The 23,336-nt window shown below is 50.6% G+C and overlaps 1 protein-coding gene and 1 long non-coding RNA gene across 2 annotated transcripts; one reads left to right on the top strand and one right to left on the bottom strand.

The window, feature by feature from the left end:
- Positions 1 to 1,051: 1,051 nt before the first annotated feature.
- LOC116973007 lies at positions 1,052 to 21,407 on the bottom strand. Its single transcript, XR_004411973.1, has 3 exons — positions 21,288 to 21,407; positions 8,485 to 8,489; positions 1,052 to 1,062 (listed from the first exon to the last, which is right to left on the bottom strand). It is a non-coding gene; the product is annotated as an uncharacterized LOC116973007 (long non-coding RNA).
- Positions 12,501 to 21,161, top strand: LOC116973004 (left-right determination factor 2-like). Its single transcript, XM_033020634.1, has 4 exons — positions 12,501 to 12,831; positions 17,163 to 17,406; positions 18,720 to 18,956; positions 20,723 to 21,161. The coding sequence occupies exons 1-4, from the start codon at positions 12,555 to 12,557 to the stop codon at positions 21,051 to 21,053; spliced, it is 1,089 nt and encodes a 362-aa protein (XP_032876525.1). The 5' UTR covers positions 12,501 to 12,554; the 3' UTR covers positions 21,054 to 21,161.
- Positions 21,408 to 23,336: the final 1,929 nt, after the last annotated feature.

Below are 23,336 nucleotides of genomic sequence, written 5' to 3' on the forward strand. Positions count from 1 at the left end.
CCTGCACCTATTGTCTATTGTCTGTTGTCTGTTGTCATACCCAATAGTGTTCACACCTATCTTTAAATACAGCATCTTTGCTACCCAGGTGGCCGCCTGTTGTGATACCCTGTCCCTTGTTTGAGGGGTGGCATCACCAGATATTCCCCCCAATGTCCAGCAGTGGAAGGACACTAGACTGTGGTCCTCCCCCACCGAGCCTTGGCGTTGGCTGCACCGAGCTTCAGTGCGTCCCTCAGCACGTACTCCTGCAGTCTGCAGCGGGCCAGTCGGCAACATTCCCCGACGGACATCTCGCTCCACTGGGAGGTCAAGTTTCAGGCCGACCAACTTTCACCGAGTCGATGGTCTTCCAGCAGCACTCGATGTCCGTCTCCGAATGTGTCCCTGGGTACAGCCCGTAAATCAGAGGGACCTCAGTTCTGGAGTTGTTCAGGATGAACCGTGACAAGGACCCTTGCGTCATTCTCCAGACCCTCTTCACAAGTCCACACTCTGACGAGGTGGGCAACCATCTCCTCTCCACAGCATTTCGTCAGGTGTATCAATAGGAAAGCTTTTGATGGATATGGGCCAAAACCGGGCAGGATGGACCGGCAAGGTCTCTATTCCTTGGAGCGCAGGAGGATGAGCAGTAAGCTTGTAGAGGTGTACAAAATCATGAGTGGAACACACCGAGTATTTCGAGTAGGGGAATCGAGAAGCAGAGGACATAGGTTTAACATGAGAGGAGAAAGATGTAATAGAAACCTGAGGGGTAACTTTTTTACACAAAGGGTGGTGGGTGTATGGAACGAGCTGCCGGAGGAGGTAGCTGGGGCAGGGACTATTGCAACGTTTAATAAGCATGCAGCCAGGTATATGGTAGGATAGGTTTAGAGGGATATGTGCCAAATGCACGCAGGTGGGACTAGTGTAGAAGGGACATGGTGGTCTGTGTGGGTATGTTGGGCCAAAGGGGCCTGTCTCCACACTCTATGCATGGCTCCCAATGGGACTAGGGGAGATGGGGCATCTTGGTTGGCATTGTTGGGCCGAAGGGCCTGTTCCCATGCTGTGTGACTATATGGCTCTATGTCTTTGTCTCAGTCTGAGCCACCACTGCAGTTGCCGATAGTCTCCTGAAACGCATACATTTATAAATTTAAACATACGAGTATTCTCTGACTGACCAAACATTTTAAAAACAGCGCATTTTTTTCGCACCTCAGGCGCGCACTTCAAACCAAGGATGAGGAAGGTGTGCGTGGGTGGCTGCAAATACTTATTCACAGCACTCTGCCTTTTGCATGTGTTAATCCGCTTGATACATCAACATGTTGCTAACACCGCACTTCAATCAGAGGAGGACTAGCTTTGACTTCACCTGCTGCCAATGGTACAGCACTGGTACAGCCCCTTCAGCCCACAATGTCTGTGGCGAACATGATGCTGAGTCGTCTCTGCTTGCACGTGGTCCATATCCCTCCATCCCCTTCATATCCATGTGTCTATCTAAAAGTCTCAAGGGCCTGTCCCACGGGCGATTTCGGTGGACCCCCCCCCTACGACAATGTCTCAACCCGATATATCACCCATTCCTTCTCTCCAGAGATGCTGCTGAGTTACTCCAGCATTTTGTGTCTATTTTATGCTCATCAACCTCCCATTGTAAACTGCTCTCTAACAATCAAACTAACCATTTGATGTGTTGGCACGCTTTCTTTTTCTCCTTGGCCCACCATGGTCAATAGCTGGATAGACTCGGCTTGTACTCGCTAGAATTCAGAAGATTGAGGGGGGATCTTATAGAAACTTACAACATTCTTAAGGGGTTGGACAGGCTAGATGCAGGAAGATTGCTCCTGATGTTGGGGAAGTCCAGAATAAGGGGGTCACAGTTTAAGGATAAAGGGGAAATCTTTTAGGACCGAGATGAGGAAAACATTTTTCACACAGAGAGTGGTGAATATGTGGAACTCTCTGCCACAGAAGGTAGTTGAGGCCAGTTCATTGGCTATATTTAAGAGGGAGTTAGATGTGGCCCTTGTGGCTAAAGGGATCAGGGGGTATGAAGAGAAGGCAGGTACAGGATACTGAGTTGGATGATCAGCCATGATCATATTGAATGGCGGTGCAGGCTCGAAGGGCCGAATGGCCTACTCCTGCACCTATTGTCTATGTTTCTATGTTTGGTTTAATTTAGAGATACAGCATGTGAACAGGCCCTTCGGCTGTTTGAGTCTGCGTCGACCAGCGATCACCTGTTCACACTAGTTCTATGTATAATCCTACTTCCGCATGTTTAGTTTAGTTTAGAGATACAGCGTGAGTCCATGCCACCCATCGATCACCCTGTTCACACCAATTCTATGTTATCCCACTTTCTCATCCACTCCCTTCACACTAGGGGGGGCAGGTTGCAGAATCTGATTAACCTACAAACACGGAGATCTTTGGGCGGAAACCGGAGCGCCCGGAGAAAACCCTCCCTGTCACAGTGAGGACGTGCAAACTCCACACGCACAGACAGCACCCGAGGTCGGGATCGAACCCAGATCTCTGGCGCTGTGTGGCAGCGGCTCTATTCGCTGCGCCACGGTGTAATGATTCATAAACTTTCTGGGAGAACGTTCAAACTCCTCACAGACAGTACTCGAGGTCAGTAGGGTCGAACCCGGATCTCGGGCACTGGAACTCGCTGCATGTGATGGGGGTGGAGGCAGATACGAGGGTGGAGTTTAAAGCCCCTGTCCCACTTAGGTGATATATTCGGTGATTACAGGCGACTAGGCTGTTGCTACATGGTCGCGGGGTGACGCCTGTATGGTCGTGAGTCGTCTCCTCAAGTCGCCTAAAGAGTCGTAACGTTTTTTCTGGTCGCCGCTGGATTTTGAAATGTTGAAAACTTTTCGGCGACTGTGGGCTTGACGTAGCTTGTCTTCTCCTGACGTGGGTGCTGTTGTAGGTTGTCGCCAGGATGATGCATGTTGTCGCCAGGGGACGTTGGTTGTCGCCAGGTGCTGACTTCGGTGAATTACATTGGCGACTACCAGCGTCAACCGGCGGCAGGTACCGGCGACTGAATTGTCGTCAGTTGTCGCCGACAGGGTCGTTGCTTGTCGTAGCTTGTCACGGGTGGACGTAGGTTGACTTCGTTTGTCGTAGGTTGTTGCCTGTGTGGTCGTAGGTGGACGTCCTAATGGCTCGCCGGTTGTCGGTAGCTTGACGTCGACAAGGAGGTAGGTGGTCGTAGCTCGTCGTAGACATTGTCGGAGACCCTTCATCAGACGAACATGTGCCTGTTTGAAGATGAACATATGCAGTTAATGGCAGGACCCTCAGCAATATTGTTATATAGAGTGATCATGTCCATAGAACATACACAGTACAGCACAGGAAAGGACCTGCGGCCCACAATGTCCGAGCCAAACATGATGCCGTTAAGCGCATCTGCTCTGCCTGCACGTGATCCATATACCTCCATTCCCTGCATATCCACGTGCCGATCTAGAAGCCGCTTAAACGCCACTATTGTATCTGCCTCCACCACCACCCCTGACAGCACGCTCCAGACACCCACCATTCTGCACAAAAATCTAGCCCGCACATCCCCTTTAAACTCACCTTAAAGTGATGCCCTCTCGTCTTTGACATTTCCACTCTAGGGAAAAATATTCTGCTCTCTGCCTTCTTCAGTTTATTCACTGTACTTCATTGAGCTTTTCTATTAGACTGCATTTGTGGTATTGCACGCAATTCTCTTCACCCCATTGCAGGGAAGATATTGTAGAGGCAGAGGAGGTTCACTAGAAGCCAGCATCTGCAATTCCTTCTTTCTACATTTTTTCCAGAATGATGCCTGGATTAGAGGGGTTTTAGCTACAAGGAGAGGTTTAGTTCAGAGGTACAGTGTAGAAACAGGCCCTTCGACCCACCGAGTCTACACCAACCATCGATCACCCATTCACACTCGTTCACGCTGGGGGGGCAATTTACAGAGGTGCCAATTAACTTACAAACCCGCACGTCTTTGGGATGTGGGGGGAAACCCACGCGGTCACAGGGAGAACGTGCAAACTCCACACAGACAGCACCCATGGTCAGGATCATACTCTGGCGCTGTGAGGCGGCAACTCTACTGCTGTGCCGCCCAAGGCTGGATTGTTTTCTCTGCAGCATGGGAGGTTGAAGAGAGATCCGATGGAAGTCCATAAAGTTGTGAGAGGCGTAGAGAGGGTGGAAATGTTTTATTTCCCTCGTGGTGGAAATGTCAAAGCCATTTTCTGTCGTGGTGCTGCAAATAAGAATGTATTTCTTCTGTCTGGGACGTATAACAGTGAAGCACTCTTGAATCCTGACATTAGCTTTAAGGTGAGAGGGTCAACGTTTAAAAGACATGTGCAGGGTAGGTTAGTGGTGAGTTCCTGGAATGAACTGCTGGGGTGGTGGTGAAAGCTTCCAGTTACGATCGTGATGTTCAAGAGGCTTTTAAACCGCACGTGTGGTGAATGGAGGATATGGATCAGGTGCAGGCAGAGCAGGTTTAATGATGCCATGTTTAGCACGGACATCTTGGGTTGACGGCCTCGTTCCTGCGCTGTATTGCTCGATGTTCTCAACCACATTTTATTCAAAGTCGCAACACGACTTCCTGACTGTTGCACTCAATGTTCCCAGAGCAAGAGTCGTGGGTTGGGAGAACCTTGCCCTTGTTAGCTTGCCCGAGCCTCGGTCAGTCTGGCATACTGGTGTGTAATGTGCGCTCAATACACATCCCATCTCTCAGATGTCCTAATCCTCAACCCTCCCTGTTTGCACTATAAAGAGTTTGCTGACAAATCCTTGCAATAAGAACGGATCAGCAGTGGCCTGTGAAGCCAGCAATCCACATTCCTGACAGCGGGAAGAATCCCCTGTCTGTTCGGAGGTGGCGGGGCAGGGGAGCCTCCAACTCTTGTTTCAGCTCCACTTGGGCATATGCCCAATAAACTCAACTCAGCTTCATCCAGAGATGCTGCCTGTCCCGCTGAGTTACTCCAGCATCTTATGCCTTACCTTCATTGCGTTTAGTGTAGGAAGGAACTGCAGATGCTGGTTTAAACTGTAGGCCCAAAAAGCTGGAGTAACTCAGCCGGGCCGGCAGCATCTCTGGAGAAAAGGAATAGGTGACGTTTCAGGTCGAGACCCTTCTTTAGGTTTATTAATAAATAATAATAAACATTATTATTAACGTTTTAACGTTATAATTAAATTAATAATAGACTTTCAGGTTTATTATTGTCACCTGTACGGTGAAAAGATCAAATCAGGTCATTAGGAGTCTCAAGAAGGGTCCCGACCCGAAACATCATCTATCCACATGTTCTCCAGCGATACGGCCTGATCCGCTGAGTTACTCCAGCACTGTGGCCTTCCACATAATACTATACATGAATACAGTCCAATGGAGGCACGGAGAACTGTAGATGCTGGTTCACAAAAGAAAGCCACAAAGTGCCGGAGTAACTCAGTGGGTCAGGCAGCGTCTCTGGAGAACATGGGTAGGTGACATTTCGGGTCGGGACCCTTCTTCAGACTGATGACATTTCAAGCCAGGACCCTTCTGCAGTCTGAACAGAACCCTTTTCCAAGGACGGAAATGTCAAAGTCTGGAGGACATGGCTCTAACGTGAAAGGAGATGTGCGGGGGCAGGTTATTTTACACAGAGGGTGGTGGGGGCCTGGAACGCACTGCCAAGGGTGGTGGTGGAGGCAGATACGATAGTGGTGTTTAAGAGGCTTTTAGATCGGCACATGGATATGCAGGGAACGGAGGGATATGGATCACGTGAGGGCAGAGGAGATTGGTTTAACTTGGCATCATGTTGAGCATGGACCTTGTGGGCCGAAGGGCCTGTGCTGCACTGTTCCATTATGTTCTATCTTGGAATGGTATTGCCCTCAGTTAAAACTGCAATGAACTCCTCTTTTACCCCACCTCTATCTCGCCTGCAGCACCTGCAACCTGGAACATTAAGTCCTGCCCCTCGCTTATCCCAGCCCCAAGTTCATCACCTCTGACCTCTTGCAGTGAAATAAATGCAATTCAATCTTACAGTTCTTCCTTGCTCTGTGCTCTTGCCTATTCTATCCACTGAACTTTCTCTCACCACCCTCCATACCAACTTCCAGCCTCTCACCTGCCCGCTAGGATGTCCTGTACGAGATCCCACCCCCCTGCCAATCTAGTTTAAACCCACCCATGTAGCAATAGTAAAAAACCTGCCCCCCACCAGATATGGTGCAACCCGTCTCTCTTGTACGGGTCACCCCTACCCCAGAAGAGATCCCAATGATCCAGAAATCTGACTCCCTGCCCCCTTGCACCAACTCCTCAGCCACACATTCATCTCCTCTATCTTCCTGTCCTTGCCTTCACTAGCACGAGGTACTGGAAACAATCCTGAGATCACTACCCTGGAAGTCCCTTTAATCTTTTGCCTAACTCCCTGTATTCATTTTAGTTTAGTTTGTTTAGAGATAAGGCGTGGAAACAGGCCCTTCGGCCCATCGTGACCGCCCTGACCATCGATCACCTCTAACTAGTTCCATGTTACCCCACTTTTGCATCCTACACACTAGGGGGGCAATTTACAGAAGCCAATTAACCTACAAACCTGCACGTCTTTAGAATATGGGGGAAATCCGGAGCACCCGGAGAAAACCCACGCTGTCACGGGGAGAACGTGCAAACTCTGTATAGACAGCGCCCGTAGTCAGGATTGAACCCGGGTCTCTGGAGCTGAGAGGCAGCAACTCTACTGCTATGCCACCATGCTGGCCCATATTGAAGGACATCATCCCATCTCCTACCTATGTCACTTGTGCTCACCCTCTGAGGATGTTGTTCAGCCGCTCGGAGACGCCCTGGTCCTTAGGCACCAGGGAGGCAACACACCATCCTGGAGTCTCGACTGATGCCACAGAATCTCGTGACACCCCCCACCCTGACTAAGGAGTCTCCTATAACCAAAACTCGACCTGACGTCACCCTTCCCCACTATGCCACAGAGCCAGACTCTGTGCCACGGACCTAGGTAGAAAGGGAGATTGGGAATTCACTTAATGAGAGCTCCATTCAGAAATATGGTAACAGTGGGGAGGAAGCTGTTCTTGAATCTGATGGCATGTCCTTTCATGTTTTTGTAGCTTCTACCAGATGGAAGCAGGGAGAAGTGTAGATGGAGTCGATGGTGGGGAGTCTGGTCTGTGTGTGATAGACTGTGCTACATCCACAACTCTCTGCAGTTTCTTGTGGTCTTGGGCAAAGCTGTTCACAAACCAAGCTGTGATGTTTCCTCATAGTCTGATTTGTATGGCTACTGAAGAGACCCTGAGCTACCATCCACCTCATTGGAAAAACCTTGGACTATCTTTAATCGGACTTTACTGGATTTGATCTTGCACTAAACGAATGGCTCGTTTATAATCATGTGTAGCTTAGTTTAGTTTAGTTTAGAGATACAGCGCGGAAACAGGCCCTTCGGCCCACCGGGTCCGTGCCGACACACTCACACCTCTGTTACAATCAGTCTGAATGATGACCTGAAATCACGTTCTCCAGAAACGCTGCCTGTCCCACTGAATTACTCCAGCACTTTGTCTCTTTCTTTGTAAACCAGAATCTGCAATTTCTCGTGTTTCCAACGCCTCTGCTTCCAGAGGAGACTGAGGAAATTCGGCACGTCTCCAGCGACTCTCACAAACGTCTACAGATGCTCCGTAGTAAGCACACTGTCGGGTGGCATCACAGCGTGGTTTAGGAACAGCTCTGCCCAACACCGCAAGAAATTACACAGAGAGTTGTGGATGTAGCCCAGTCCGTCACACACACAGGCCAGACTCCCCACCATCGACTCCATCTACACTTCACGCTGCCTCGGGAAATCAGCCGACACAATCAAAGACTTGTCCCACCCCGGTCAATCCTTCTTCTCCCCGCTCCCGTCCGGCAGAAGGTACAGAAGCTTGAAAGCGCTCACCGCCAGACTCAGGAACAGCTTCTTCCCCTCTGTTATCAGGTTTCTGAACGGTCCTTCCATAAGCTAGGGTACTGTCCGATTCGCCTCTACCCCATTGCGGACATTGGACTTGGTCTCTGGAACTGATGCGCCACACTGCTGAGAACTATATTCTGCACTCTGTATCTTCCCCTTTGCTCTACCTGTTGTACTTGTGTTTGACGATTGTATTTATGTGTATTAGTAACTGATAGTCACAGAATCATATAGCGTGGAAACAGGCCCTTCGGCCCAACTTATTATTATCTGTATACTATCTGATAGATTAAGGTAGACAGGTGGCGAAGAAGGCTATCTACATACCAGCCTTCATCGGACAGGAACTGAGCATGTAGCAGCAAGGAACTACAGATGCTGGTTTAGAAAAGAAGACAGAAAGTACTGGAGTAACGCCGCAGCTCAGGCAGAGTATGAAAAAGGTGCTGACCCTAAAAGGGTCTACCCTATCTATGCCTCTGAGAAATGTATAGATATCTATCAAGGTTCCCCTCAACCCACCGGCACTCCAGAGAGAACTATCCAAGTCTGGCCAACCTCTCCCCGTGGCTAATGCCTGCTAATCCAGGCAGCGTTGTGGTCAACCACCTCTGCACCCTCTCCAAAGCCTCCACATCCTTCCTGTAGTGGGGACTGAACTCACTCCCCGCTGAGCAGCAGCCTCCCTTTGCTCAACACCTCAAGGCCACAGCCATGGGAGGCCTTAAGAAGTACAAATAGACTTTGGCAAGCACCTGGTGAATCAACGACTCCTGTGGAGAGGAGCTTTGGACTCAGCTCGAGCTTAGGGCTTCAAAGGCAGTGTGCTTGCTTAGTCCACCTTTGATGCATGCAGCCCCTGCCCTCCCTCCGTTTCCTCTTTGTCACCCTCCGTGTCTGAAGGTGTTCTCGGCGAAGACTGCGAGGTGACGTGTTGCCCCGTAAACCCAGGGTGACGCGGCTCCCAGAAGCGGCGGCCATGTTCTGGGCTACCGGGGAAGTCACATTAAGTACCGTGCGTGGCGCAGGTCGCCTTACAAGGTCACAAGGTCATAAGAGATAGGGGTAGAATTAGGCCGTTCGGCCCATCGAGTCTGCTCCACCATTCTATCATGGCTGATCTATCTCTCCTTCCTAACCCCATTCTCCCCATATCCTCTGACACCCGCACTAATCAAGAATCTATCTATCTCTGCCTTAAAAATATCCACTGACTTGGCCTCCACAGCCTTCTGTGGCAAAGAATTCCACAGATTCACCACCCTCTGATTAAATAAATTTCTCCTCAACTTCCTAAAAGGGCACCCTTTAATTCTGAGGCTGTGACCTCTAGTCCTAGACTCTCCCACCAGTGAAAACATCCTCTCCACATCCACTGTATCCAAGCCTTTCACTATTCGGTAAGTTTCAATGAGGTCCCCCCTCATTCTTCTAAACGCCAGTGAGTACAGGCCCAGTGCTGACAAACGCTCATCATTGGTTAACCTACTGATTCCTGGGATCATTCTTGTAAACCTCCATTCTGGACCCTCTCCAGAGCCACCTGAGAAAAAGGCAGATTAAAATGGTGTCGCAGATGGACAGGTGGTGAAGAAGGCTTTCGGCATACCTGTCTTGATCGGACAGGAACTGAGCATGCAGTAGCAAGGAACTGCAGATGCTGGTTTAGAAAAGAAGACACAAAGTGCTGGAGTAACTCAGCGGGTCAGGCATCATCTCTGGAGAACATGGATTGGTGACGTTTTGGGTCGGGATCCTTCTTCAGACTGACTGTGCGGGTGGGGGAGGGAAGTTTCTAGCATCAGGAGTCATGGAGGGGTGAGGCTGCACGGACTATTCTGTTCAGTTTTGGACACCCTACTATAGGAGAGATGCCATTAAGCTGAAAGCGTGCAGAGTAGATTAACGAGGATGTTGCTGGAACTCGTGGGCCTGAGCTACTGGGAGGGTAGGCAGGCTAGGACTTTATTCCTTGGAGCGCAGGTGGATGATGCCTTATATAGGGACATTTAAGATCATGAGGGGGAGAGATCAGGTGAACACACAGAGTCTTTTGAGTTGGGGAATCGAGAAGCAGAGGACGTGGGTTTAAGTTGAGGGTGGAATGATTTAGTAGGAACCTGTCCAAATGTCTTTTCAATGTTGTTATTGTACTTGCCTCAACTACCTCTTCCGGACGTTTGTTCCATATACCCACTTGAATGGAAAAAGTTGCCCCTCCTTCATATTAAATCACTCCTAATTCTTATTATCCTATCTCTGTCTCATGATGTTGTCCACCTCTATCAGATCTCTCCTCAACATCCGCTCCAAAGGAAACAGACCAAGCCTATCCCGTTTCCCTTTATAAATAAAACACTTTGTCCCAGGCAACATCCTGGTGAATCTCCCTCTTTTGCATTCTCTCCAGAGTTATCATGTGCTTCCTCTAGTGTAGCGACCACAATGATACACTGTAGCATCAAAGCTACATACAGCACGGAAACAGGCCCTGCGCCCCCAACTTACCACACCGACCAACATGTCCCATCTACTCTAGTCCCACCTGTTTTGGCCCATATCCCTCTAAACCTGTCCTATCCATGTACCTGTCTAAACGTTTCTTAAACATTGCGATATTACCTGCCTCAACTACCTCCTCCAGCAGCTGGTTCCATGCACCCACCACCCTTTGTGTGTCAAAATGACCCCTTGAGTTCCTATTCTATCTTTTCCCATCTCACCTCACCAAAGTAACCAAAGTTTAACAGAGTCGGTATGTCAAGGAAGACTCTCTCTAACTTCTACAGGTGCACAGTAGAGAGCATGCTGACCAGTTGCATCGTGGCTTGGTTCGGGAACTTGAGCGCCCTGGAGCGGAAAAGACTACAAAAAGTAGTAAACACTGCCCAGTCCATCATCGGCTCTGACCTCCCTACCATCGAGGGGATTTATCGCAGTCGCTGCCTCAAAAAGGCTGGCAGTATCATCAAGGACCCACACCATCCTGGCCACACACTCATCTCCCTGCTACCTTCAGGTAGAAGGTACAGGAGCCTGAAGACTGCAATGCCCAGGTTCAGGAATAGCTACTTCCCCACAGCCATCAGGCTATTAAACTCAACTGAAACAAAACTCTGAACATGAATAGACCATTATCTGTATAATTGCACTTTATCTGCTTATTTATTCATGTGTGTATATATTTATATAATGGTATATGGACACACTGATCTGTTCTGTATTCATGCCTACTATATTCATGCCTTCATGCCTAGTATGTTCTGTTGTGCTGAAGCACAGTCTAAAAATTAAGGGGAGGCCATTTAAAACTGAGTTGAGAGAAAATGTTTTCACCCAGAGAGAGTGAATTTGTGGAATTTCAGAAAGCAGTGGAGGCCAATTCACTGGATGAATTTAAAAGACAGTTTGATAGAGCCCTAGGGGCCAGTGGAATCAAGGGGTATGGGGAGAAGGCAGGCACGGGTTACTGATTGTGGATGATCAGCCATGATCACAATGAATGGCGGTGCTGGCTCGAAGGGCCCAATGGCCTCCTCCTGCACCTATTGTCTATGAACACCAGAGCATGTGGGGAGATGTGCGGGGCAAGGTTTTTTACAGAGTGGTGAGTGCCTGGACCGCACCAAAATGTGGCGACACTAATATACTGTCTAAGTGAGGTCTGCCACATGATTCTACCGGCTTGCATGCAAAACATAGCATTTCACTGAAGGCAGGCACAAAAATGCTGGAGTAAATGCTGGGTCAGGCAGCATCTCTGGAGAAGAGAAATAGGTGACTTTTCAGGTCGACACCCTTCTTCAGACTTACATAGAAACATGGAAAAATAGGTGCAGGTGTAGGCCATTCGGCCCCTCGAGCCAGCACCGCCATTCAATGTGATCATGGCTGATCATCCACAATCAGTACCCTGTTCCTGCTTTTTTCCCCCCATATCCCTTGATTCCTTTAGCCCTAACAGCTAAATCAGAAGAGACTTCAGAATCATTGTCTGAATAAGGGTCTCGACTCTCGACCCGAAAACCCACCCATTGCTTCTCTCCAGAGATGCTGCCTGTCTGTCCCGCTGAGTGACTCCAGCATTTTATGTCCGTCTTTGGCGTAAAGCAGCATCTGCAGTTCCTCCCTGCACACAGTATTTATTTAACTTGTAAGCATCGTTGAAACATCGATTTAATTGAAGGTTTGTTTTTCACGCTGGAGAGGGTTTTTTTTTTTAGCCTGTTTAATCGGGCTGCATAGAAAGTGGGAAAGGGACCCAGTGATTGAGTTAATCCCAGGGGGATTTCTGGAGAGGGTGAAAAGTGTCCCAAGTCATGTTGCTGAGAGCGGTGGTGGGCGTCGCGTTGTGAAATCGCCGGCCTCTTTGAAGTGCTCCCACCTCCTTTCAACTTTTGTGTATCCAGCGCTGTCTGGAGGGTAGAGAGGAGGGCGGACTGGTTCTTTATAAGCAGCAGGCAGGCAGGAACATCACAGTCAGTCTGTGGATTCAGTGTGTGAGTGTGTGCCAAGGACAAGGTGAAACTTTTAAACATGCTGGGATTGTGGAAGGTGGTCTTGCCCCTCTGCATCTGGGTGCTTCTAGTCGACTGCGACCCACAGCTGGACGAGGTGAGGCAGGGAGTCCTCAGGAGGCTGGGGCTGTCCGAGGCTCCTCGCCTGACCAAGAGGGACCTGGACGAGGTGGTGGTGCCCCGGCACCTGAGGACCAAGTACGTCTCCATGTTGCGGCTCCACAAGGAGTCGGAGAGGAAGCGCAGGGAGCTGCCCAGCCTGGCCAGCATTCTGCGGGGCATTCCCGGCAACGCAGGTAAAAGCCAACGTTACCTCTCCTCTACTCTCCCCTCCTCTCCTCTCCTCTCCTCTCCTCTCCTCTCCTCTCCTCTCCTCTCCTCTCCTCTCCTCTCCCCTCCCCTCCTCTCCTCTCCTCTCCTCTTCATAGCAAAAGGATTTGAGTATAGGAGCAGGGAGGTTCTACTGCAGTTGTACAGGGTCTTGGTGAGACCACACCTGGAGTATTGCGTACAGTTCTGGTCTCCTAATCTGAGGAAAGACATTCTTGCCATAGAGGGAGTGCAGAGAAGGTTCACCAGACTGATTGCTGGGATGTCAGGACTTTCATATGAAGAAAGACTGGATAGACTCGGCTTGTACTCGCTAGAATTTAGAAGATTGAGGGGGGATCTTATAGAAACTTACAAAATTCTTAAGGGGTTGGACAGGCTAGATGCAGGAAGATTGTTCCCGATGTTGGGGAAGTCCAGAACAAGGGGTCACAGTTTAAGGATAAGGGGGAAATCTTTTAGGACCGAGATGAGGAAAACATTTTTCACACAGAGAGTGGTGAATCTCTGGAACTCTCTGCCACAGAGGGTAGTCGAGGCCAGTTCATTGGCTATATTTAAGAGGGAGTTAGATGTGGCCCTTGTGGCTAAAGGGATCAGGGGGTATGGAGAGAAGGCAGGTACAGGATACTGAGTTGGATGATCAGCCATGATCATATTGAATGGCGGTGCAGGCTCGAAGGGCCGAATGGCCTACTCCTGCACATATTTTCTATGTTTCTCCCTTCCTCTCCTCTCCTCTCAGCCCACCTCCCTTTACTGTCACATGTACCAAGGTACAGTGAAAAGCTTGTGTTGCGTGCTAACCAGTCAGCGGAAAGACAAAAATTGGTTACAATCGAGTGTATAGATACATGATAATGGAATAACGGTTTAGTGAAAGGTAAAGCCAGCAGAGTCCGATCAAGGATAGTCCGAGGGTCACCAATAAGGTAGATGGTAGTTCAGGTAGACAAAGGTGCTGGAGAAACTCAGCGGGTACGGCAGCATCTAAGGAACGAAGGAAATAGGCAACGTTTCGTCCCGAAACGTTGTCTATTTCCCTCGCTCCATAGATGCTGCTGCACCCGCTGAGTTTCTCCAGCATTTTTGTCTACCTTCGATTTTCCAGCATCTGCAATTCCTTCTTGAACATCTCTGAACAACATTTGGGTGGGTGACGTTTCCTCTTCAGACCCACTTTGTGTCTAGAATCAGCCCAGCTACTTTTGCAAGATTTGTTTTTTCCTGTTGCTTTGCTTTGTATAAATCTAATCAGTTGCCTCTAAATGTGTTACACACACACCGCTCTCAGCCTTGTCTGAGGAGGGGCTTAGCTCGTCTTGGAGTTGTGAATTGTTTGGCGATTCACAGCTTTGGAGAATGACAATGCCAGCCGCTGTTCTTGTGCTGTCTGGAATGCGCAGATAACTCGCGATTTAGCACTACATCTGTTTGCAGACAAGAGGTGAACGAACACTCCTGGATTCTGCCACGGATCCGAGTTCAGGCACACACCCAGTACACTGGCTAATTCCCCATTGTAGCTCGGGGGGAGAGAGAGAGAGAGGCCATTCGGCCCAGCTCACCCGTGCTGGATCACCGAACGAGGTTAAGTTTAGTCTGAAGAAGGGTTTCGGCCCGAAACGTCGCCTATTTCCTTCGCTCCATAGATGCTGCTGCACCCGCTGAGTTTCCCCAGCAATTTTGTGTACCTGAGGTTTGGTTTAGGTTCGAGACACAGCGCAAAAACAGGCCCTTCGGCCCACCGACCGAGTCCGCGCCGACCAGCGATCACCCCCCACTATCCTACACACATTGGGGACAATTTACAATTTTACCTAAAGCCGATTAAACTAAAGAGTAGCACCCAGAGGTGAAACCCCACGCAGGTCATGGGGAGAAGGTACAAACTCCGTACAGACAGCACCCATAGTCAGGATTGAACCCGGGTCTCTGGCGCTGTGAGGCATCTGTACATCTGTAAGGCATAGATAGAGTGGATGTGGAAAGGATGTTTCCACTAGTGGGAGAGTCCAGGATCGGAGGTTATAGCCTCAGAATTAAAGGGCGCTCTTTTAGAAAGGTGGTGAGGAGGAACTTCTTTAGGCAGAGGGTGGTTAATCTGTGGAACTTATTGCCACAGAGGGCTGTGGAGGTCAAGTTAGTGGATATTTTTAAGGTAGAGATTGACAAATTCTTGATTAGAACAGGTGTCAAGGGTTATGGGGAGAAGGCAGGAAAATGGGATTAGGTGGCAGAGATCAGCCATGATTGAATGGCGGAGTTGGCTCGATGGGCCGAATGGCCTAATTCTACTCCTGTAACGTGTGAATTTGTAAATTGAAATTGGCATCTGTAAGCTGCCCCTCCTGTTTAGTGGAGTGGTACAATCTTGGGGGGGGGGGAGGGGGGGCTTGATGAGATGGTGGGGTTTGATGTAAAAATGGATTCTTAATGGTCAGCATAGATTCAGTGGGCCGAAGGGCCTGTTTCTATGCCTAATCTTCCTATTATCAGCGAAGGTGCCTGATGATAGCAGCACTGGTGGATAGGCAAATGAAGGAGGCAGATGGCATGGAGACACAGGTAACGGCAGATGCTGGAATCTTGAGCTGAACACAAAGTGCTAGAAGAACTCAGCGGGCCAGGCAGCATCTGCGGAAGGAGTGGGGGAATGGACATGTGGCATTTCGGGTCGGGACCCTTCTTCAGACAATTGGGAAGCTTGCTTTCATTAGCTGGGGCATTGAATGTGAGAATGAAGAAGGGTCCCGACCTGAAATGTCTTTTCATCCCCTCCACAGATGCTGCCTGACCCGTCGAGTTCTTCCAGCACTTTGTGCTTTGCTCGTGATTCCAGCATCTGCTGTTCCCTGTGTCTCCATAGTATATCTTGGTTATACCAAGAAGGCTTTTGGTACATTTGGTCGGGGTATAGATTGTAGAAGCTGAGATGTTACATTCAAGTTTTACAAGAGATTGGTGAACAAGAAACCACATTTGGAGTATTGTGTTCAGGTTTGGTCACTCTGCGATGGGAAGGATGTCATTAAGCTGGCAAGAGTGCAGAGAAGATTTACAAGGATGATGCCAGGACATGAGGGCCGGAAATATATGGGGAGGTTGGGCAAGCTAGGATTTTATTCCACGGGAGGGCAGGAGGTTGAAGGGTGATCATAATAAACGTGTATATAGATGATATATATTATGATATATTTACGAGGGGAATGGGTAGGGTGAATGTATAGAGTCTTTTAGCCAGGGTAGGGGAATCAAGAACCAGGCTTAAGGTGAGAGGGGATCATTTAATAGGAACCTTTTTCACGAGCTGCCAGATGAGGTACAATAACAACATTTGTAAGATTTTTTGTGTAGGAAGGAACTGTGCAGATGCTGGTTTACACCGAAGGTAGACACAAAATGCTGGAGTAACTCAGCAGGACAGGCAGCATCTCTGGATAGAAGGAAGGTCTGAAGACGGGTCTCGACCTGAAACGTCACCCATTCTTCTTCTCCATCAGTGATGCTGCCTGACCCGCTGAGTCACTCCAGCACTTTCTGTCTATCAAGTGTCTGAAATGTTATAGTACCTGCCTCAACAGGTACGGTGAAAGGCTTTGTTCTGCCTGCTAGCCAAAGATCAGATATACCATACATGGAACAAATCAAGTCAAACTCAAGCACAACAGGTAGAGCAAAGGGGAAGATACAGAGTGCAGAATATAGTTCTCAGCATTGTAGCGCACCAGTTCCACAGACAAAGTCCAATGTCCGCAATGGGGTAGAGGTGAATCGGACAGTAGCCTAGCTTATGGAGGGACCGTTCAGAAGCCTGATAACAGAGGGGAAGAAGCTGTTCCTGAGTCTGGTGGTGCGCGCTTTCAAGCTTCTGTACCTTCAGACCAGACGGGAACAGGCTTAGGTCTGAAGAAGGGTCCCAACACAAAACAACGTCTATTCATGTTCTCCAGAGCTGCTGCTTAACCTGCTGAGTGTCGTCATGTGAGAAGGGAAAGATAGAAAAGGAACCTGAGGGGCAACTTTTCCGCAGAGGGCGGTGGGAGTGTGGAACGAGCTACCGGAGGAGGTAGTTGAGGCAGCGAGTGCAATAACAACATTTAGCAGACATTTGGACAGGTACATGGATAGGAAAGGTTTAGAGGGAGGTGGCCAAATGCGGGCAGGTAGGACCAGTGTAGATGGGACAAGTTGGCCAGCATGGATGGGGTTGGGCTGAAGGGCGTGTTTCCGTGCTGTGTGACTCCACAAGAGAGGGAGATGTGTGATGTGACGTCCCGGCCCCTTCTCTCCCCAGACACGACGGGAGACGTGGTGTACGCGGACCCCACCAGGCAGAGGCTGGTGTTCGACATGAAGGGCCTGATCCCCGACAACAGCGAGGTGACCATGGCCGAGCTCAAGCTCTTCAAGAAAGGCGTGCGGTCGGCAGAGCTGCCCCCACGGAGACACGGACGGCCAGTCACCAACGCCAGGGTCAGTGTGTACTGGGTCAGCACCCTGGCTGATGGCAGCAACACCTCCTCACTCATAGACTCCAGGTAAGGACACCCGCCCACCTCCTCCCCTTCCACCCACCTCCTCCACATCTGACATCCTTCTGTCTCCCTCTCACCTCCACCCTTTGTCAATGACTCCGCCCATGCACCACTCACCCATCTCACCTGTATCCAGGTGAGGACACCCAGGCCCTCGACTGCATGAGAAACCTGGCGGACAATCGGGGAATGGCCAAACCTATCTCCCCACCACCAAACATGTCCACATCACCCTCTCCAACTGATATCCCCCCATCAGACCTTCTCCCCATCAGACCTCTCCGCCCCATCTCCCCATCTGACCTTCTTCCCATCTCTCCTTCTTCCCATCAGACCTTCTCCCCATCTGACCTTCTTCCCATCTCTCTTTCTTCCCATCTGACCTTCTTCCCATCTGACCTTCTCCCCATCTGACCTTCTTCCCATCTCTCCTTCTTCCCATCTGACCTTCTCCCCATCTGACCTTCTCCCGATCCGACCGTCTTCCCATCAGACCTCTCCTCCCCATCTCCCCATCAGACTTCCTGATGTCCCATCAAACATCTCCCCATCTCCCGCTCCATCTGATCTACCCTCCCTCCCCATACGATGGTCTTCTCCCCCCTACATCAGATATCCCTCCATCCTCCCTCCCATCATATCTCCCCCCCCCCCCCCCCCCCACACACACACACAATACCCCATCTGATGCCACCCATCCCCATTGCATGTTTCCCCCAGCCCTTCATCAGATGTTCTCCTGGCCCCATCCTCCCACCTCATCTGGTTACTCCCCATCAAACATCTCCCCCTCCTACCACCACAGAGGTGGTACCATCACTCCCACCCCCTAGATCATCTCTCCCTCACACTACTCCATCTGATGTATCCGTCTCTCCTCGTGACCTTCTCACCCCTATCCCAAGACATTCTCTCCCCAGTAAAAATCCCACACCCCCCCCCCCCCAAAACCTTCACCCCATCCTCAGACTCCCTATATCTGAGCCATAGTCACACAGTGTGGAAACAGGCCCTTTGGCCCAATGCCCACAACGACCAACATGCCCCATCTACACTAGTCCAACCTGCCTGCATTTGGCCCATATCCCTCTAAACTTGTCCGATCCATGTACCTGTCCAAATGTTTCTTAAATGTTGGGATAGTCCCAGCCTCAACTACCTCCTTGTTCCATACACCCACCACCCTTTGTGTAATGAAGGTTACCCCACAGATTCCCATTAAATCTCCCCCCCCCCCCCTCACCTGTAACCCATGTCCGCTGGTTCTGTTTCTTGGTGCCGTAGCTGACGTTTCCCGTGTCTTCTCCCCATCAAAGGCTGGTCCCCATCCTGGACTCCGGCTGGAAGAAGTTCGACGTCACTCAGGCGGTGCACTACTGGCAGAGGAGCCGGGGTGGCCAGATGTCCCTGGAGCTGTGGGTGGAGGCCGAGCGCCCGGGCCGGCATGCCGCTGATGCCGCCAAGCTCGTCCGCTTTGCCCCCCAGGACCACACCGACCGTCTGCTGGGAAAACCTGAGCTGGTGCTCTACACACTCAACTTCAATGAATACGGGTACGTCTTCACCCCCCCACTGCCGCCTTACATTGCACAGTTGCTCAATAGTCCGGTGATGGCCAGGCCGCTCTTATCGTCAGCCCTCGCCTTACCTCTTCAGATACCCAGGTAGACATGGCGGTGATGAAGGCACTTGGTGCGCTGGCCTTCATCATTCAGGGTGTTGAGTATCGGTTGTGTAGGAAGGCACAGCAGAGGCTGCTTTACACTGAATAGAGAATACATTAAATGCTGGAGTAACTCAGCGGGACAGGTTGGAGAGAGCAATGGGTGACATTTCTCTACTGCCTATTCCTTCTCTCCAGAGATGCTGCCTGTCCCGCTGAGTTACTCCACAGCCTTTTGTGTCCATCATAGATGTTGGGATGTTACAAGACGCTGGTGAGGCCGCGCTTGGGAGAGTGTTTTGGTCACCCTGCTGTAGGAAGGATGCTGTTAAGCTGGAAAGGGCGCAGAGAAGATTTACGAGGGCGTTGCCAAGACTCGAGGGTCAGAGCTATAGGGAGAGGTTGGGCAGGCTGGGACATTGTTGCTTGGAGCGCAGTAGGCTGAGAGGTGTTCCTATAGAGGCGTATAAAATCATGGGGAACAGATAGGGTGAACGCATAAAGTATTTTACCCAGGGTAGGGGAGTCGAGAACCAGAGGTCATAGGTATTAGGTGAAAGGGAAAAGATTTAATAGGAAGCTGAGGGGCAACCTGTTCACTCATGGAGTGTGGTAGGTGTATGGAACGAGCTGCCAGGGGAGGTAGTGAGGCAGGTACTATAACAACAGTTAACTTCGGACGTTCCAGAGAAAATGAGTCTGTCCGACCTCGCCCTGCAGCTAACAGCCCCCTATCCAGGCATCGTTCTGGCAAACTTGTCTACACCCTTTCCTCAGTCTCCACATCCTTCCTGTAATGAGGTGACCAGAACATAGGCGGCATGCACGGTGGTGGAGCAGTAGAGTTGTCGCCTCACAGCACCAGAGAGACCTGGGTTCCACCCTGACCACGGGTGCTGCCTGTACGGAGTTTGCACGTTCTCCCCGTGACCGCGTGCTGTTTCCCGGGTGCTCCGTTTTCCTCCCGCACTCCAAAGACGTGCAGGTTTGTAGGTTAATTGGCTTCGGTAAATTGTAAATTGTCCCTAGTGTGTAGAGTAGTGCTATGTGTACGGGGATCGCTGGTCGGCGTGGACTCGGTGGGCCAAATGGCCTGTTTCCGCACTGTATCTAATAATAATAATAATAATAATAATCTCTAAACGAAACTAAATAAAAACCACGCAATACTCCAAATGCTACCTGGCCATAAGTCGTAGAAACCTGCAATATGTTCATAAGTGATAGGAGAAGAATTAGGACATTCGGCCCATCAAGTCTACTCCGCCATTCAATCATGGCCGACCTATCTCTCACTCCCAACCCCATTCTCCTGTCGTCTCCCCATAACCTCTAACACCGGTACTAATCAAGAATCTGTCAATCTCCGCCTACAAAATATCCATTGACGGCCTCTACAGCCTTCTGTGGCAATGAAGTCTACAGATTCACCACCCTTTGAATAAAGAAACTCCTCTGCTTTCTAAAGGTACGTCCTTTAATTCTGAGGCTGTGCCCTCTGGTCCTAGACACTCCCACGAGTGGAAACATTCTCTCCACATCCACTGTATCCAGGCCTTCTCATCCACCCCTACTATACTACCTCCTGACTCTTGTATCAAGAATGATGTGAGCCGTGGTGTGGCTGGGTTAACGGTGGTGTCCTCTTGCTTTCAGATCGGCGGGAGACTGTGACGGGGGCCGGTCGCGCAGGAGCGGGGCCTGCTGCCGGCAGGAGTACTTCATCAACTTCCGGGAGCTGGCCTGGACCCAGTACTGGATCATCGAGCCTCCGGGCTACCAGGCCTACCGCTGCGTGGGGGGGTGCAGGCAGCCCCCACTGCCCTTCGTCTACGGGGAGAGGAGGTGCGCGGCGACAGAGAGCGCCTCACTGCCCGTCATGTACCTGGTGAAGAGGGGAGACTACACCGAGATCGAGGTGGCCGAGTTCCCCAACATGGTCACAGAGAGATGTGCCTGCAGTGTGGACAACCTCTCCCTCATCTAGGCCCACCTCGGTGGTGTGGGGGGTGGGTTGTGACACTTGACTTTTCACCCATTGACCCGGGGTCCCTGACTCCTGATCCTTCCCTAGGCCCGGTCGCCACGGTTACTCGGGAGTTGATGACCACACTTGGGTTGCCCTGGGAAGGTGTTGGGTTGGTGATTGGGCTTCTCAAGGGATGACTTACTCCCGGGGTGGTTTGTTGTTGGTCGAACCACCTTAGCTGTGGGGAACAACGCACAGCACACTGGAGGAACTCAGCGGGGTCAGCGTAATGGACAGATGGCGTATCGGGTCGAGATCCTCCTTGGGACCCTGGTTGGGTCAAGATGCCGAATGTCCTGCTTTGGATCAGGGAAGTAGCTGCGGTGTTTGCGTCTGCAGCCTCGCGAACACTCTCCAGGGACTCCACTCACTTTCCGAACTCACCAACAGGTCCCTCGGGACTTGGTCCTTGCTTCCCACGACCAGGCTTTCCCCCTGGATTCCTGGAGACAGGGAAGCTGGAACCACGAGCAAAGCACAAATGAGTGGAGTAACTCAGCGGGTCGGGCGGCATCTGCGGAAGGGGAGGAGGCGCAAGGAACTGCAGGTGTTGGAGCAAAACACACAAAAGTGCTGGAGGAACTCAGCGGGTCAGGCAGCATCTGTAGTGAACATTGGATAGGTGACGTTTCGGGTCGGGACGGACTAGATAGAGGAAGTCCCGACCCGTAACATAGTCTGCCCCTTCCCTCCACACATGGCCGACCCGCTGAGTTCCTCCGGTCTCTGCTCATGCTCAGTTACACATCCACCAGGAACTGAATCGGGAGTCAGGAAACCCTGACTAAAGGCAGCACTGCTGGGTGATGCCTTAGACTGGGTCCCCATTACAGGACACTGGAAGCACTTAATGGTACTGTACAGTCATTTTTTTATACAATAGTATTTTTTACACAGGGACACTGCCTAATTAGAAAGGTGGAAGGAATGCTGGGGTATGTAGGTGGGATTGAAGGGAGTGGATTGCGAGGGGCTTCTCTATTTAGCCCTGCAGGGCTCCGCACAGCCAGGTATATACTTGATGTTTATACTGGAGAGAAGGGGCCAGTGGGGGGGGGAGTTACCACCAACAGCTCAAGAGGTAGAAACAAGGAACTGCAAGGGGCTGGTTTACAAACAAAAAGGACGAAAAGCGCTGGAGTAACTCAGCAGGCCAGGCTGCATCACTGGAGGACCCATGGATAGGCGACGTTTCGGGTCAGGACCCTTCTTCAGACCGAAAGGTAGCCTGTCCATGTCCTCCAGAGGTGCCGCCTGGCCCGCTGAGTTACCTCGTGTCCATTTCCTCCTGATCAGAGCGGCATTATTAACCAAACGTGACGCCCATCCCCATTTGAAGTTGGCACCAACATGGCCGCCTTGTTCTTGCGTTGCCCTCTGTGTTTAAGGGAGGGTGAGTTTGATCCCTCGCTACGCCCACGGAGTTTTAAGGATGGGTTATTGATGGAGTGGCCCTGCAATGTGGACCGCCGGCTCAGACTGGGGTCATGAGTTGCCGCAATTCGAAGGGGTCACTTGTTTCTCGAGCACTCTGGGTGTGTACTGGGAATAACTGGATATCATTGTGTCTGTGCCCACATTTCAATGTATGTATGATATTTGTAGATAAACCTGAATTAAAGTATATATTGAATCAATTCACAACGGCAGTGTGGGGCCTACTTCATGTTACTCACTTCCCTTGACCTTTATGGAGTTGATAAATCAACGGATTTGCACCAGTCGGGGCACTGAGTGTAGAAGTCGGAACATTACATTATGTATAGGCTTGCAAGTCATGGCGTTGGGCGATCACGGTGGCGCAGCGGTAGAGTTGCTGCCTTACAGTGCTTGCAGCACCGGAGATCCAGGTTCGATCCCGACTACGGGGTGCTCTCTGTATGGAGTTTGTACCTTCTCCCCGTGACTTGCGTGGGTTTTCTCCGAGATCTTCAGCGGGGTTTCCTCCCACACTCTAAAAGACGTACAGGTTTGTAGGCCAATTGGCTTGGCGTAAGTGTAAATTATCCCTAATGTGTGTAGGATAGCGTTAGTGTGCGGGGATCGCTGGTCGGTGCGGACTCGGTGGGCCAAAGGACAAGATATTGGTGAGGCAGCAGTTGTAAGAGTATTCAAGAAGGAACTGCAGATGCGGGAAAATCGAAGGTACACAAAAATGCTGGAGAAACTCAGCGGGTGCAGCAGCATCTATGGAGCGAAGGAAATAGGTAACGTTTCGGGCCGAAACCCTTCTTCAGACTG

Source organism: Amblyraja radiata, chromosome 5 (assembly GCF_010909765.2).
Source record: "Amblyraja radiata isolate CabotCenter1 chromosome 5, sAmbRad1.1.pri, whole genome shotgun sequence".
In the NCBI taxonomy this organism is placed as follows: Eukaryota; Metazoa; Chordata; class Chondrichthyes; order Rajiformes; family Rajidae; genus Amblyraja; species Amblyraja radiata.